Here is a 17,241-nt window from a genome sequence, read left to right on the forward strand (position 1 = left end):
CTGGGTTCAGTTCTCCAGTTATTCTCCTAATTAAAAACCAGAATTACAGGCCTATAAATTTTTCCAGAAGCATTCTGTTTTGTCAAGTGTTTTGTGTTCCACAATAAACTGTGGTAAATGACTCATGTGCATATCAATTACTTCTAAATAGAGTTTACTTGTTGCAGACCTTTTGTTAGACACAGAAAGTTAAATAGTCAAGTACTTGATGAACCCCACCTGTAAATTAAAGATTCACTTGTAAGGCTTGGTTAAGAGGAACTATCTTTTTGTGGTTTGGAATGTAAATGATGCCTTGGAGGGATCAAATAATAGGGCACTCTCTTCTTGTATTCCCTGCAATATATACGGTCATATCTCTGGTTGTTGTTTCTGTGGTGTTCAAATAGGAATGAGAGTTAACAGTATTTTCACATTAATAACTTTTGAGCTATTCCTAGAAGTAAATGGTGGTGTTTTTAAACTCGACAAACCTCTTTCAAATTCATCAATTCTTTCTCTTCCTTTACCATGTTAAAGCACAAAGCAGAGACGTGTCTTAATGTTGCGTGCAATTTCTGACCCTCAAGAACTTACTCCAAAGCACAGTTACTTTTCTAGGATTATTAGACCAAATATCTTTGTGGTAAGAGAATGTGTAATTCTGTGTGTTCTCTCTTACAGGGAATTAAAAAGCCATACAATCCCATTTTGGGAGAAACCTTTCGTTGCTGTTGGTTTCATCCGCAGACAAACAGTCATACGTTTTACATAGCAGAGCAGGTAAAGCTAAGCTTCTGTAAGCCACGGAACTAAAATGAACATTCTGAGTATGTAGAACTTGATAAATCAAGTAGGTATGCATGCAGTTCTTACCTTGCCTTCTTGGTTTGCAGGTTTCTCATCACCCTCCTGTGTCAGCCTTTCATGTCAGTAACAGGAAGGATGGGTTCTGTATTACTGGCAGCATTCTAGCCAAATCCAAATTTTACGGTAAGACGTCAAGGTGACATAGCAGTATGGTGGGGAGGCCTCCCCTACCCCATGGGGAATATCTCTTCTATAGGGACTGTGAAAGGGGGTAGAGGAGAAAGCTCTCCTCTAGGTTTTGAGCTGAGCACCAATGGGGATTGAGGTTTTGATCTCAATTGTAGGTCCCTTGCCATGTGCTATTTTAAAAAACAAAAATCACTGAGTCACTTTATGCATTCCTCATGATGTGTAGTTTGGCCCTCAGAAAACCTATCCATCTAGAAAGTTTGAGTTGTGTTTGTTTCTTTTAATTCATTGAAGCCCTTTATTGCTTTGTTCAGATTTAAGCGGGGAAAGCATGTGTATTGGTCAATGATACTAAAATAATACAATTATATACCTGTACCTCTGTATTTCAGGTAATTCGCTTTCAGCCCTATTGGATGGGCAAGCCAAGCTTACATTTCTTAGCAGCGGGGATGAGTACATCATCACCATGCCATACGCCCACTGTAAAGGTGAGAGATTGCCAGGGGAGTCTCAGGCCTCCTGCCTTGTCCAGCTTGGATTCTTTACTCTCAAAGAGTTGTCTAGCAGCCAATACAGCATCCCTTACCAGTGATGAACTCCCTATAGTTTGGGATGGGCAGATTTCAGGTTTTACCCGAACTGGGGTCTGCCATGTAGAGCTAGACTTCAAGGGATGGAGTTGCAATTCCGTTCCATACTCCATGAGTTTCGAGTGACCTGCCTATATACAATTCACACCACCATTAATACAGGTCAAGGGTTCTAACCTCAAATTCTCCCCTCCAAAAAAAAAACAACAAAAAAAAACCATACACAAAAGCTACTCAAATATAGGTGGAGCCTGTTTATCCGCAGATTTTTCATCCACGGATCTGGCTCAACAGGGCTCCCCTGGACCCGCATTGAGCCAGACTCAGCTCCACTTGAACCCTCCAAAGGGCTTTCTGAAGCTCCAGAGGGGCTTTCTGAAACCCACAGAGGCAGCGTGCATCTGCCTGCTGCCTCTGCAAGCTTCAGAATGACTTAAGAGAGGCAAGACAATCTGTATTTTGAGCACCAGGGAACCAGGAGTGGTCAAGATTCTCATGTTGACTTTCTGGTTGACCTTCTAATCTGTCCCTACTGCAGATTTGTGGGTGGTACTATGTGTCTTTCTGTAAATCAGTCAGCTGAAAGGTTTGAGCTTCTTACGGTTTTGTAAAATATGCTGAGAAATGCAACATAGTGAAGATGTTTTTGATGATAATTAAAAGATCAAGATTCTCTCATTACATTATGCAAGCCATGGCGAACAAGGATAGCTGAATTGAGCAACATACCTTGCCTTTGCAGACATTGCATCCTGGTAACAGTTGTAGTTTTCTCTCTTTCCAGGAATTCTGTATGGTACCATGACAATGGAGCTTGGAGGGAAAGTTACCATTGATTGTGAGAAAAGCAATCATCGAGCAGAACTGGAATTCAAATTAAAGGTAACAGGCTTTAACATTTTGAATTTGTCTCCAGTATTCTAGTTCTGCCTTTTTTCCCCCTGCTTCTTCTTTTAAAAAACTTCCTTCCTGTTGTACTATTGTACATTATAGGGATACAATATCTACAATAAGGATGTGCAGTGTATGATAAAAGAGGAGATTGTAAAGGAGATGTTGAGATAACCCTAAGTCCTGTCTAGGCTAGAGCTAGCTTAAATAAAGTTGTTTTCATACCATGGTGTAAATTTCCTTAAGGCAGTTTGGGAATGGAGCTCTGCTGTTGTGAAGGGTCCATTGAGGGTCCATTTCTAAGTATCATAGCTGTCTGGAATAGGTGAATGCACAAGAATCCAAACATCACTGTCCTGAACTTGCCTGATTGTGCTTTAAATTACTGTCTGAGTGTTTGACAAAGCAGTCAGATGAGCGCTTCATCATGTACTCAGCTAAAGCATCATCTACGTGACCTGCAGTTTGACACATGAGGAGTTCTACAGACTTATACTTCACTGGCAGCTGTAGACATCCAGACAAGTTCAGATTCATGCCTGCATCTGAGTGCATCTATGCTCTTGGCAGCCCTCCCAGTTTTTTTCTAAGATGAATTATATTTTCTTCCCTTCTCCCAACAGCCTTTCTTTGGTGGTAGCACAAGCATTAATCAAATCTCGGGGAAGATTAAATCGGGAGAAGAAGTACTGGCGAGCCTCGATGGACACTGGGTAAGAAATCATAATCTTCTTTGCTGACAGTTTAGAATTGCACGCACAGATTGGAACTAGGGGAGACGGGGCAACTGGGAACAGTGATGTTTTTCTGTTGTTGAAAGTGGAGTCTGATTTTAAAACAAATTGGTCTGGAGTGAAACAGATGCAATACCCAGTACTCTACTTGCTCAGGCATAAGTCCTTGCTATCTTGGTTGTTGCTACTGGCTCAATTCTTGGTTCCTTAGTTGGGTTTAAATCTAGCAAATGGACTGGGAGCAAGTAGTTGGGAGATTAGGATCTATTGGCAGATGTCTGGATGATCTGCAGTCTGTTAGCACACATTTTGGACCCCCAATAGTTAAACAGCAGCAAATAAAACTATTTTCTGCCATTGTTGGACTTTTGCTGATAGCTTATCTTCCTCGTCTGTACAATATTACTTCTTAATTTGATTGCATTTTACAGGTGCTTTCCTACAGACATTCACAGTGGGAAGCTACCTGCAAGGACTGTACTTGTATACTGAAATCTGAGCAGAGGTGCCTTCTATGAGCAGAGCTTTGCTCATGGAAGTTGCTTCCAGCCTAGGGTTGTAGTTCAGCAGTCGAGCATGTGCTTTGCATGCAGAAGGTCTCGGATTCAATCCCTGGCATCACCAAGTAGCTGTGGGGTTGGGAATGCCTAGAACCCTGGAGAACCCATCAGTATAGACCAGGGGTGCCCAAACCCCGGCCCTGGGGCCACTTGCGGCCCTCAAGGACTCCCAATCCAGCCCTCAGAGAGCCCTCAGTCTCCAATGAGCCTCTGGCCCTCCGGAGACTTGATGGAGCCTGCGTTGGCCGGAAGCAATTGTTCTCAGCGTGATAGCCAACTGTTCGACCTCTTGTGTGAGCTGTGGGACGAGGTCTCCCTCCGCTGCTTGTTGTTTCATGTTTGTGATGCGGCAGCGGCAGCAAAGAAAAGGCCAGCCTTGCTTTGTGCAAGGCCTTTTATAGGCCTAGAGCTATTGCAAGACCTTCATTCATTCATATAAGTTCCATCTCTAATATATTCATTTATGTAAATTTATTCAAATTTGAAATGTAAATTAATTCTTTTTTTCCCGGCCCCCAACTTAGTGTCAGAGAGATGATGTGGCCCTCCTGCCAAAATGTTTGGACTCCCCTGATGTAGACCAATGATTTTCACGTCTTTTTCATCTCAGGGCACACTGACAAGGTGCTAAAATTGTCAAGGAACACTATCATCTTTTTCTAAAATTGTCAAGGCACACTATACTGCCAGTGGGAGGCTCACATCCCCCAATGGTCCTAGTCATATATGACTCTCCCCCAAACTCCCACAGCACACCTGAAGACCATTTGTGACACCAATGTGCCACATCACACTGGTTGAAAATTGCTGTAAAGAAAATACTGATCTAGATGGGTCAGTGGTGTAATTTTATATAAGGCAGCTTCCTGTGTTCATCGCCTGGCAGCTACATAATGTCTGAAATTCCAAAAACAGGAATCAGTGCTGCCCATCTACCCTCTTCATTCTGTGCTCCATTCTTTCCTGTTGTTGCCATAGCAGAGAAAAATATAGGCTAGTACCTAGATGAAAAGAAATTTGGGTTTTATGCCTGGTGAATTTTTCTTTGACCCCATTTCTCAAAGTTAGCATTTCTCAATGCAGTGCTCTTTTCAAGCATTAGGGATTTACTGAGGGAACCAGGCACGAATTTGTTTATATGGTATTACCACCAACAATGTTGCTCATAATAGTAATAAGTAAACTTGAGGCTGGTGTAGCATAGTGGCTAAGAGACAGAACTGCAATTTCCCCAGTTTGAATCTTGCCTGTTCTGTGAACTCACAAGTTGGCCATAGGCAAGCCATTCCATCTCGGCCTCAATTCCTCAGGTGTTGTGAGGAGGTAACATTGGCAATTCTAGCCTCTGTGCTGCCCAGGACCAGGACTACAGAATTTTGCCTCCTCCTTCCAAGGGCCTAAAACATCACTTTTCAGGTCAAAACCCAAAAGTTGGCTTTTAAGGCCCTTTGGAGGGCCAGGGTGTGACCTCCTCAGCCCTCTGAAGGTCTCAGTAAGGAGTCCAAGGAAAGGTGGGGGAGGTGAAGAAGGGGGCTGTGCCCCTTCAGACCTGGCGCCCTGGAGCATTTTCCCCCCTTAACCCCCCCAGGTATGTTAGTGGGGGGTATAATACTTGCCTTACAGAGTTATTGAGAGAACAACCTCAGAATAACACAGGTGAAGCACTTTGCATGCTCAGAAAGCACTATATAAATGTGAAGTCAATTGCATGGTTCCTACAGCATATAATACTTTACGGAGTAAAATGAATACAAAAGAGAGGTATCTGCCCCAAGATGCTAATTGTCTAAAATTCATCAGTGGGGAAAATGACAAAGAGAAAAGAAAATATACTCACAGGTTATTCAATGATTTCCTTTCACTTCATTTTGGTTGGGAATGAGTGAACATGTCTGCTGATTTGTTTTATGCTGGAGCTAAATCCTATTTTTCTTTTTTCCAGGATGGAGAAGTATATATAAATGACCTGAAAAACGGCTGCACACAGACTTTCTGGAACCCAACCAGTGAGGTTCGAAAGCAGAGATTGAAAAGACACATTGTGCTCTTTGAAGAACAAACGGAGTTTGAATCTGAAAGGTAAGACAGTGAGGAAGGCAACTGAAGCAAGGAGGATTCCTGAGACTGTTGCTTATTGGGAAGTTTCCTCAGTGCACCTCTACGCTTCAGCAGGGAGAAAAGCTGCAAGTCAGCAGAAGGAATTCCTATGGGCTTCTTCTCTTTAAGAATCTAAAGCTACAGGGCATGGTAAAAGATAAATGCTTGCAATTATCAGGAAACTCAGTGGTTTCTAAACTTGTTTGACTGGCAGCGCCCTTGACCTACTGGGCCATTGGCCACGGCTCCCCATTAGGGCTACATTGTATAGGGTGGTGGATTTTTTCACAAGGATTACACAGCTCCCCTGACTGATTTCTACTGCTCCCTGAGGAGCTACAGTTCACAGTCTGGGAACCCCTTTCTAAGTGATATTTAGTTGGTCAGTCAATGTTGGATTAAGAAGGGCTCCAACATTTTCTCACTGATCCTGAATATAGATCACCCTTTCTTGCTTAGTTTTGAGGAGATGCAACTTTCTAATTTAGAATCCAGTGACTGTCCTGGTTGTACGTAGGTGCTTACACTTGATTCCCGGTTTGTGCCTAGGCTCTGGCAGCATGTAACAAGTGCAATCAGCAAAGAAGACCAGCACAAGGCAACTCAAGAGAAGTACGTGCTAGAAGAGGAGCAGAGGAATTCAGCCCGGGAACGGAAGGAGAATGGAACAGAGTGGAAGTCACTGCTCTTCTGGCATGATTCAGCCACAAATGAATGGCACTACAAATATGAAGAGTGAGTATTTGGTAATGTATGATTATGGAAAGCTGCCTCTTTGGGTATTCGTAGGGCATTTCTATTCCACAGATTTAAAGTGGTTTAATATGCTCAGGCAGGGGTGGCCAACCTGCAGCATCGTTGCCACTAGTGGCACATAGATACTTCCTAAGTAGCACATGCAAAGTTGCTTGTCATGGCTGTGCCAGCCAATGCAAGGCTCCATGGCCATGAGTGCACAGCGCTTCTCTTGAGGCAAAGCCCAGAAAGGGAGTGACAAGGCCCAGGGCAGAGCAAAGATAGCTGAGCGGAGGCTTGGTAGCTCATGTAGGCCAGTAAAACCACCCAAGCAGATCCAGAGCTGGCCAAATAGGGTGGAGTGGCATGTTAAAGATTATGTACATAAAAAGTGGCACGTGATGTGCTGCAGGTTGGCCAACCCTGTGCTAGGGAATGCTGAGAATTGTAGTTCTGTAAAGAATGGCTAAGAATCTCTAACACAATTTCAGCATGCTTCCCAGGCTGCAGTCCCTTTGGGAGAAACCATGATGACAAGTTGATTTCATATTAAATGAGTATAAATTTGTAGTGCCGTGCAGATAGCTGTTATTTGCAAGCATTTCTTCTTGGTGGAGTTTGTGCAAATGCTATGAGCACAGTATAAGCCTGTTTCTCTCTTGAACTATGCCATGTCTATCTGCGTTGAACCTTTCCTTGCAGTTCACCAAGGTACTTGTCCTTTGATTTGGAATGCACCAAGGGAGTTCCATGATGTTGGGACCACTATGAAAAGGCCCTGATCCTAATGGGTGTTCACCTCATCCTGAAAGCAAAAGGCACCTAGAGCAGAGCTTTGGATATAGAAGAGATTGTGTGGGGGAGGCACTGCAGGCAAAGGTGGCCCTTTTGGTCCCAACCTGTTTATGATGATGATGATGATGATACTGCCTTTCTGGTCATCAGATTACTCCTCTGACTTTATTCAAGGTGGTTCACATAGGCAGGCTATCTCTAAACCCCCGAGGGGATTTTTACAATAACAGAAAGGTTCTACCTTTCAAGAACCGCACAACATTTCAGATGGATCTTTCATGGTCTGGTATCACTTCTGGCCCCCAGTTGCCTCCCACGCTGTCCTTCATCTCTCACTTGAAGGGCAGCCAAGATGTTTCTTCGCTCACACCAAAAAGCAGGTGGAATAACTTAGCTCAGCTGTCAGCTGCTTCAGGGTCTCGCCATTCACAGAGCTGCCGGTGGCCTTGAACTGTCGACCTTCCAATGTTATCTTTGGGCTAATGGAGGCTCTACCCTCTAGACCAGACCTCCTACCCTCCTGTTGAGGGGTTTAAATGTAAAAACCAGCACCTTGAATTGGACCTGGAAACAAATGGATCATCAATACTGATCAGTTCGGGTATATGTTCTCATTGAGCAGCCTTAGCTAAAAGCAGTCTTGACTGAGGACGGTGTTTTGCACATACATATTATTAGCATTAGGGTATAAGCATGTTTAATTTACCTTTTCTGCTGCACAGTCATGGCTAAAGCACTTTAGTAGGGCAGAATAGGAACAGCTTCTTGGCTGCCTTATACACTGGCAAAATCGACCTTATACTCTTGGTTTGTATTGCTTCCTATAAATGTTTGCGTAGCTTTTTTTAATAGTTATGCTTTTTGATCCCTTTTGAAAGTTTAAGGCCCTGGGATCCTTTGAATGACATTGCTCAGTATGAGAAGGATGGGATACTTCAAACTATGCAGCGGCACTCATCTAACAGAATGTCAACTCACAAAAACATGTGCAACGGCAACCAAATTGCACGACATAAGGTAACTGGCACTCCCAAAGGAAGTTCACCCCTGTGCTGACACTCGGAATTTTGGGTTGTATTTGGGAAAATGTATTTTGGTTTCCTAAATGATGATGTACAAAATCCATGTCTGCTCATGCTGAGGTGCTGACATGGCCCATTCACCGTGAGCACATTCTGAGCAAGATTTGGGAAAATACAATATTGCCTTGAGCAAAGAGGTCCTGTGAACCGACTGTGTTACAACAATCACAACCTCTGATTTGCCCGAGTTCTATCTGCAAACATACTGTGTGGCCTGCCCAGGGAAGCATTTTCTCCTCTTCAAATCAGGACCATTTTCAACACAAATTCCCAAAACAAGGGTTGTGGCTTCACAGAATGATTTTGGAAACTGTTGTTGTTCAGATGATCAGGGTGTGTAGGCATGTAGCTGAATGTGTATGAAATATAAGATTGTTTTGTCAGCCAGCTGACCAGTGGATCTGAGAGAAGAGTCTATTGGACTCTTGAGATTTGGATTAAAGGTCTTGATTAGACATCAAGTGTTTGGCTTACTTCAGGCAAGTCATGGTCCCTTGGCTTCAATGAAAAATTATAGCTGCCTCCCTCTAACTCTGAGTAGTTGTGAGAATGAAATAAATGAGGAAATTGTTTTTTTTCTACCCTGAACCGTAGAAATAACTTAAGTCTGGGGCCCACAATAACTCACTTAGAGAAGGGAGGAAAAAGGTGATAGAACTAGGGAAAAATACTTCCATAATGGCTGCTTTGGAGACCAGAAACCTTTCGTTTTTGCTTTTAGTGCTATAATGCTCAGATATGGTATAATAATAACAATAACAATAACAACAACAGGTATTTATATACCGCCTTTCTTGGTCTTTATTCAAGACTTTATTCAAGGCGGTTTACATAGGCAGGCTTTATTTAAATCCCTTATTAAATAGGGATTTTTACAATTTGAAAGAAGGTTCTTTCTTTCAAGAACCACTACATTCAAGGTGTTTCATTCCGATCTGGCTTCACATTCTGGCCTCCATCCTCCCACGCTCAGAGCAGATGGAAATAGCTCTGCTTCAGCTTGTCAGCTGCTTCAAGGTCGCACGGTGCCGGTGGCCTCGAACTGGCGACCTTGTGGATGTTATCTTCAGGCAGACGGAGGCTCTACCCTCTAGACCAGACCTCCTGCCCTAGAGGTCCTTGCGCTAGACGAGAGCTATAAAGGAATAGAGGTTTTGAGACTTTGAATCTAAGTAGTCCCATGAGATAACATTTGTTTCAGAACATTATTCAGTTACTCCACAGACACCAGTGAGTTTTATTTAGGGGACAAGAATGTACAAATTTCTGCCCAAGGGTCAAACTCTTGAGATAATAAACATCCACAACTCTCACTAAAATTGAGATGTTTATTCTATAGATCAAATCCTTTGATTCTAGATGACATTCCCACTTGACAGGTGAACTGTTTCTTTTGTTCAGAGGTCTGCAAATGATTGTAGACGGCGAAAAGCCAGTGATCAACCGTCCAACAACAGCCAAAACACTGAAAGTACGTGTTCAACACCAGAGTCTGTACAGGACCTTTCAGATGATGATGGTGAGTATTTTGCAAGATCTCAAATATGTTAGGGTCCCTCTCTCCAGCCGCATCTTGTGGCAAGTCTTACTCTCATCCATAATGATTTCACACAGTGAGTGGCACTTGTTGTCAAGATTGAGACATGTAAAAAATGTAGTTGGGGAAGATAAATGGCCAGCTCTTAAAATGGTCTCCAGCTTGTTTGAGGATTGGAAGTTAGAGTGGATTAAGTGAAAGTCATATTAAATGTTGTATCATACTGGGTTATGCTTTTTTCTCTGTGAGAATAAACTCTATGAAATAGGCAAAGTTTTATTATTTTTCTGGGACAGTGTATCGTGATGCAGAACTCCCTTGGAGTGAAGAGCACCACTGAGTCCAGCCTAGAGCACATAAAAGTTGTATGATGGATCTACCATCTTCTCCATTGTTCGCAGCCAAGATAATAATTTATGTTCAAAGAAAATATACACACCCACTTGCTTCATGTGGTGTACCTAATTCAGAACAATTAATTCCTCCTTAGGAATGTTGTGATTGAAACGAAAAAGTCCTTGATCGCAAATTAGCATGTATCAAAAAAATTATGATGGTGAAAATCTGTTCATTACCTGTCGGTAACTGTTTTCTTCCCCCCCCCCCAGTCTTTTGCATACTGTTGAAATGGTGCATGTGCCCACTGAGTATGCTGATGGTTTTTTGAAGCAAAAATGCACATATCAAAGCTTAAGAGGAAGGAACATAGAAGGCACATAGAAGCCACAGGGGAGGGATATAACACCTTACCATTTGTGAATTCTCTGTTCCAAACTGCACATGTACCAACTGCCTTCCCTCCTGCAGGTTTCAAAATATGTGTTCTTACTGCGTTTATTTTCAAAGCTGATTTGCATGTTACTGTCTTCTCAGGCTTATGTAGATAATGAATCACATACATGAGAAATATGCAGTGGGCTGGCTTGGACATGCACCCGCAGGTCTCAGAATTAAGTAGGGGAGGAGTATATGTGCACACATGTCTCTCACAACCACTCATTGTACCATCCCACAGACTTTACTTTCAAGTAGAATGTAACTTGTTCATCGGATTGTCAGGCAGTGGGGTGGAGGAGACATGCACATGCCCCTCTCCCATATGATATGATTGAGCCAATAGATGCATCCTCCAAAACAGTCACATGCATGTGAACCTGTTCCGTAGATGTATCTTCAGGTTTTTATGGATCTATAAGCAGGTGTAATCCATACACTGCCATTTCCACATTACCTTTTTCCAAGTATGTTGGCATAATTCTCCTTTTGGAGGGAAGGGGGAGAACAAGGAAAACTGAAAAATGTAGCAAACGTCGGAGGTCCTTTCATTTCCCCAAACACATGTGAAATTCTGTTGTCTTCTTGCCACTTCACCACAGGTTTTGAAAGTCCATGCACTCAATGTGGAAAGGAAAGCAACCATTTGAAGGAAATTCACACTGCTGTCTTATCCCTCCAGAGAGCCCAAAAGGACATACACAAGTATGACACTTCCTTATTGATGTGATATTCTGTCTAAGCTTCACATACTTTTCAGTATTCGAAAAAACTAACCTGACCAAATGCCTGTTGTTGCAGTAACGATGAGAGCAGTGGAGAGTGGGGTCTGTTAATGCTAGGACTCTAGAGAGGGAAGGATTGAGTGAATTACTCTGTGCCCCAGCTCCTCCCGTGGGGTCACTTGGTGGAGGTCAGGTCACCCAGTGTTGCATAAAATAAATATATAGCTTTCAGATCCTTTTTAATTTACAGCTGTCCTGTTAAGAAGCATATCTTCCTATCTTAACTTGCAAATGATATGAGTTTGTTCAAAAAGTTTTGGCTTGATTGAAGCAGTTCATTTCCTGCAAAGCTTTATTTTGTCTAGACTTAATCACAAGAAATAAGTCTAAGAAATCAAAATGTAGAAAATTCATTCTGCTCAGTTTATAAGTTTATAAGTAAACACAAGCCTGCCGCTTGGAGGCAGGCTGTGCAGCATGGCCTTTCCCAGTTTGAAGAGACACTTTGCCAACAGTCTGAGGCTAAGAGGCAAAGAAGGAAGGCCCATAGCCAGGGAGACAGACCAGGGACAGACTGCACTTGCTCCCGGTGTGGAAGGGATTGTCACTCCCGGATTGGCCTTTTCAGCCACACTAGATGCTGTGCCAGAACCACCTTTCAGAGCGCGATACCATAGTCTTTCGAGACTGAAGGTTGCCAATACAATACAATAAGTAAACACCATGGAATAAAGGAGCACTTAATTACCTCCTCCCTTCCCTCCATACTTGCATGGCATTTAAATTTTAAAGGGTCTCATTTACTTTAAACTGTACACCCTACACAAGGATGGAGCACAGTGAGGTCGTAAAGAGATCTCCTGTTCTCCTTCCAGCACTGCTGGAAGAAGGGCAGGGGGAGACTGCTGTAAGAACATAAGATGAGCCCTGCTGGATCAGGCCAAAGGCCCATCTAGTCCAGCCTCCTGCATCTCACAGTGGCTCACCAAATGCCCCAGGGAGCATACAAGACAACAGACACAATCTGTGTCCCAGTGCCCTCCCCTGCATCTGGCAATCAGAGGCAGACTGCCTCTAAAAGCAAGAGCTTGCACATACCTACTGTGACTTGTAACCCATAATGAACTTTGTCCAATCCCCTCTTAAAGGCATCCAGGCAAGATGCCATCACTACTTCCTGTGGCAAAGAGTTCCACAAACTAATTACATGCTGGGTACAGAAATATTTTCTTCTGTCTATCCTAACTCTCCCAGCACTCAACTTTTGTGGATGTCCCCTGGTTCTGGTGTTATGTTAGAGGGAAAAGAGCATCTATCTACTCTGTCCATCCCCTGCATGATTTTGTATGTGTCAATCACGTCCGTCCCCCCAGGTACCTCTTTTCTAGACTGAAGAGGCCCAAACACTGTAGCCTTTCCTCATAGGGGAGGTGCCCCAGCCCAGTAATCATTTTGGTTGCTCTCTTTTGCACCTTTTCCATCTCCACTATATCCTTCTTAAGATGTGGCAACCAGAACTAGACGCAATATTCCAGGTGTGGCCTTACTATCGATTTGTACAACGGCATTACAATATTAGCTGTCTTATTCTCAATGTCTTTCCTAATGATCCCAAGCATGAAATTAGCCCTCTTCACTGCCGCCACCCATTGGGTCAACACTTTCATCGAGCTGTTCACAAGGACCCCAAGATCTCTCTCCTGATCTGTCCCAGACAGCTCAGAACCCATTAGCCTATATGTAAAGTTTTGATTCTTTGCCCCAATGTGCATGACTTTACACTGTGCTGTGCTCCAGATCACCTATCCTCGCCTATTTGTTGCTTCCAGGGCTGTTAGCAGGGCTGGACAGGCAATTTGGAGTCTGCCCCTCCCTCCCCTTCCCATGAGTATGATCTGTAGTCTGCCTGGTCCACCCTGCTTGAATTGACTCTAATGTGAGCAGAAGTGGTGCAAGCCTGTAACCTAGATGGAACTGCAGATGTGACATGTACCAGACAGGCTGTAGATCAAACTCCTGGCAAGTAAAAGGATTAAAGCATGCAGAGGTGGCCTTGGGGGAACTGAGGCAAGGGGGCATGCTGCCTCAGGAACTAGGAGGTCTTGGGCCAGCCTTGGTGGCCAGATTACTTTATTCAGCAGGCATACTGAACATTGACTCAATCCTGAATTTGGTCTCTGTTGGATCTGTGTGTGTAATTGCAATTGCTGTTTGAATACCAATCACCTGCTAATTGTGGTGGTATTGTTTGTTGCAGAAACCTCACTGCTTTGAACAAGAAGTCTCTCTACAGGAGGGCCTCCTCCGAAAACCTCTTCTTGGACTCTCGCTGTTGGTTTCTTCTTTGCATCTTTCTAACATGTCAGCTCTTCATTAATTATGTCTTCAAATAAAAGTCCTGCATTTGGCAGCAACAAAAGTTACCAGCTGCAAGGATGGGGAGACTTAAATGCAAGGAGCCCGTTGGGGCACCAAGCACTTTAATACCTACGCAGCCAGGGACAGAAGGAAGAGAGGACAAGGTTAACCAGGGAACCTGCAAAGTTTTGTTCATCAGATTTTGTCATTGCCTTTTTACATGTACATCTACAAGGACCTCTTTACCTATATGGGCCTTAATGCTAAAGCCAAATGTAGCTTTAATTGTGCAATTTTTGTTTTCTATGTCTCGTCGTTTTCTGGTACAAGTAAATTTTACCAACCAGTATTGGTGCCCCCTATAACACTATACACATCTACTTGGGGTTATGAAATGGTTCCCAGTGGCTTGTTTTATGGCTCTTCTATGGGTGGGGAAGGACATTTGGTCACTCATCAAGATGTCTTTCTGAATTAATTCACACACAGAAGTGAGCATCAAGCAGCCACCTGAGGATTTAAAACCACCTGTGCATAGATTGCACAGCTTGTCTTTGGATCCTTCTGGTCAGTGTGCTCGCACGCCAGTCCTCTGAATGCATCACACTCCATTCCACTGAGATTGTAAATATGCACGATTTCCTAAAGCCCACCCCTTTGAAGAAACTTGAGGCTTGCTGTATGCAGCCAATAATGTCCTAAACTATGTACGTTGGGCCAGAGAGCCAGACATGCCTGTTGATGAATCAGTTTGGGTTTTCAAAAATCTCTCTAGCCACACACACATATTTATATATAGTTGTTTTTACATTTGATTAAAACATACCACATGCACACAAGCATTGTATAAAGGAATGCCTCTGAAATGTACCGTTATTCCACAGTGAGTGAAAGGATGAGAATTAAGCACTTCTGTATATAGATAATTCCATATGTCACAAAATCACTACAGTACTGGAGTTCACTGGGCTTATTCGGTGACATGGGAGAGCTTCTCTCCAGGGTGATTATGAAGCAATTGTCTGAGCAAGGAGATTGCTCCTGAGTTTTTCTGGAGCAATTGCTTGTGCCCAGTTGGTTCCGCTTCCCTGTGTTTTGTGTCAAGGGGTAACAGTTTTCCTGTATTGCAGAGAGCTGCCGCCTCTGTATAGGGCCAATCCTGTGATTTTGTGAAAGCACCCCGTGTATGTTGTTTGCTCTTAGGTACATTTAAAGGTTAAAGGTCAGGAATAGAAGGGTTTGCCACTGCATCCTCCGAATATGTTGATAGTCTTCCTATTTTTACACCATTTTTAAAAGATTTGCAATATTTTATGTAGACTTGCAGCCAGTACTAAGCCTTTCTTTTCTGGCCTGAAATAGTTCCAAGTGGTAAGTACTGCTATATATATATAAAAAGATATTATTATTATTATTATTATATATACATACAGCCTTAAAATATTAGTGGTGGTGCCAGTCTGGGCTAACTTTCAATGTAAATGTTTCCAGATTTTTAACTACATTCCTTGTGATGTTCCCTATTAAGGGAAAACTTGTTTGTGCTTGATACGTTGGAATAAAATTACAGAACTTTCACTTACAACTTACCTGTTGTTGGATCATTATTGTGGCTGAAGTGTCTTTATTTTATCATTCACATTTTTTCCATGTAGTAAATATTGGTGTTTTCAAAACAAAATAGGCCTATTATATGTTTAATGTGTATTGTTACCATTGATATGTGATTGGGAACTCCTGTAAAACACTAAGACCTGAGTTTCAAATATGGCTTATCTATCTTGGGCTGCAATCAGGTACATACTTACTTGAGAGTAAGCTCTACTGAAGAAGTCTTGCCTCACTAACCTTATAGAATTCTTTGAAAAGGTCAACAGGCATGTGGATGCGGGAGAACCCGTGGACATTATATATCTGGACTTTCAGAAGGCGTTTGACACGGTCCCTCACCAAAGGCTACTGAAAAAACTCCATAGTCAGGGAATTAGAGGACAGGTCCTCTCATGGATTGAGAACTGGTTGGAGGCCAGGAAGCAGAGAGTGGGTGTCAATGGGCAATTTTCACAATGGAGAGAGGTGAAAAGTGGTGTGCCCCAAGGATCTGCCCTGGGACCGGTGCTTTTCAACCTCTTCATAAATGACCTGGAGACAGGGTTGAGCAGTGAAGTGGCTAAGTTTGCAGATGACACCAAACTTTTCCGAGTGGTAAAGACCAGAAGTGATTGTGAGGAGCTCCAGAAGGATCTCTCCAGACTGGCAGAATGGGCAGCAAAATGGCAGATGCGCTTCAATGTCAGTAAGTGTAAAGTCATGCACATTGGGGCAAAAAATCAAAACTTTAGATATAGGCTGATGGGTTCTGAGCTGTCTGTGACAGATCAGGAGAGAGATCTTGGGGTGGTGGTGGACAGGTCGAAGTGTCGACCCAATGTGCGGCGGCAGTGAAGAAGGCCAATTGTATGCTTGGGATCATTAGGAAGGGTATTGAGAACAAAACGGCTAGTATTATAATGCCGTTGTACAAATCTATGGTAAGGCCACACCTGGAGTATTGTGTCCAGTTGTGGTTGCCGCATCTCAAAAAAGACATAGTGGAAATGGAAAAGGTGCAAAAGAGAGCAACTAAGATGATTACTGGGCTGGGGCACCTTCCTTATGAGGAAAGGCTACGGCATTTGGGCCTCTTCAGCCTAGAAAAGAGACGCTTGAGGGGGGACATGATTGAGACATACAAAATTATGTAGGGAATAGACAGAGTGGATAGAGAGATGCTCTTTACACTCTCACATAATACCAGAACCAGGGGACATCCACTAAAATTGAGTGTTGGGCGGGTTAGGACAGACAAAAGAAAATATTTCTTTACTCAGCGTGTGGTTGGTCTGTGGAACTCCTTGCCACAGGATGTGGTGCTGGCGTCTAGCCTAGATGCCTGTAAAAGGGGATTGGACAAGTTTCTGGAGGAAAAATCCATTATGGGGTACAAGCCATGATGTGTATGCGCAACCTCCTGATTTTAGAAATGGGTTATGTCAGAATGCCAGATGCAGGGGAGGGCACCAGGATGAGATCTCTTGTTATCTGGTGTGCTCCCTGGGGCATTTGGTGGGCCGCTGTGAGATACAGGAAGCTGGACTAGATGGGCCTATGGCCTGATCCAGTGGGGCTGTTCTTATGTTCTTATGAGAAAAGGTGCCTAGGATTGTGCCAGTGGGGAAGCATACAATAAAAATGGCAACAACTGATATATGGCAGAGATTGCTGCCCTCTTCTACGTACATTTCAAAAGCAAGTGGGTGGCTGGTGATCTAAGGACTGCTTTGTGGTATTTTCAGCTGGTAAAATATGCAACTTATTTGCATCACCACTGATTTTTTTTTTA

The 17,241-nt window shown here is 43.2% G+C and overlaps 1 protein-coding gene across 1 annotated transcript in view; it reads left to right on the top strand.

Annotated features, from left to right (window-relative positions):
- Positions 1-15,274, top strand: part of OSBPL5 (oxysterol binding protein like 5) — a 161,758-nt gene extending 146,484 nt beyond the window's left edge. The window contains exons 12-22 of the mRNA XM_066626068.1: positions 664-762; positions 876-972; positions 1,371-1,469; positions 2,356-2,453; positions 3,086-3,175; positions 5,699-5,835; positions 6,403-6,588; positions 8,262-8,400; positions 9,867-9,984; positions 11,379-11,481; positions 13,759-15,274. Coding sequence (XP_066482165.1) covers positions 664-762; positions 876-972; positions 1,371-1,469; positions 2,356-2,453; positions 3,086-3,175; positions 5,699-5,835; positions 6,403-6,588; positions 8,262-8,400; positions 9,867-9,984; positions 11,379-11,481; positions 13,759-13,894 — 1,302 coding nt within the window. The 3' untranslated portion in view covers positions 13,895-15,274. The remainder of the gene's footprint in view (positions 1-663; positions 763-875; positions 973-1,370; positions 1,470-2,355; positions 2,454-3,085; positions 3,176-5,698; positions 5,836-6,402; positions 6,589-8,261; positions 8,401-9,866; positions 9,985-11,378; positions 11,482-13,758) is intronic.
- The last annotated feature ends 1,967 nt before the right edge of the window (positions 15,275-17,241 follow it).

The sequence above is a fragment of the Tiliqua scincoides genome, chromosome 1, assembly GCF_035046505.1.
Source record: "Tiliqua scincoides isolate rTilSci1 chromosome 1, rTilSci1.hap2, whole genome shotgun sequence".
Classification (NCBI taxonomy): Eukaryota; Metazoa; Chordata; class Lepidosauria; order Squamata; family Scincidae; genus Tiliqua; species Tiliqua scincoides.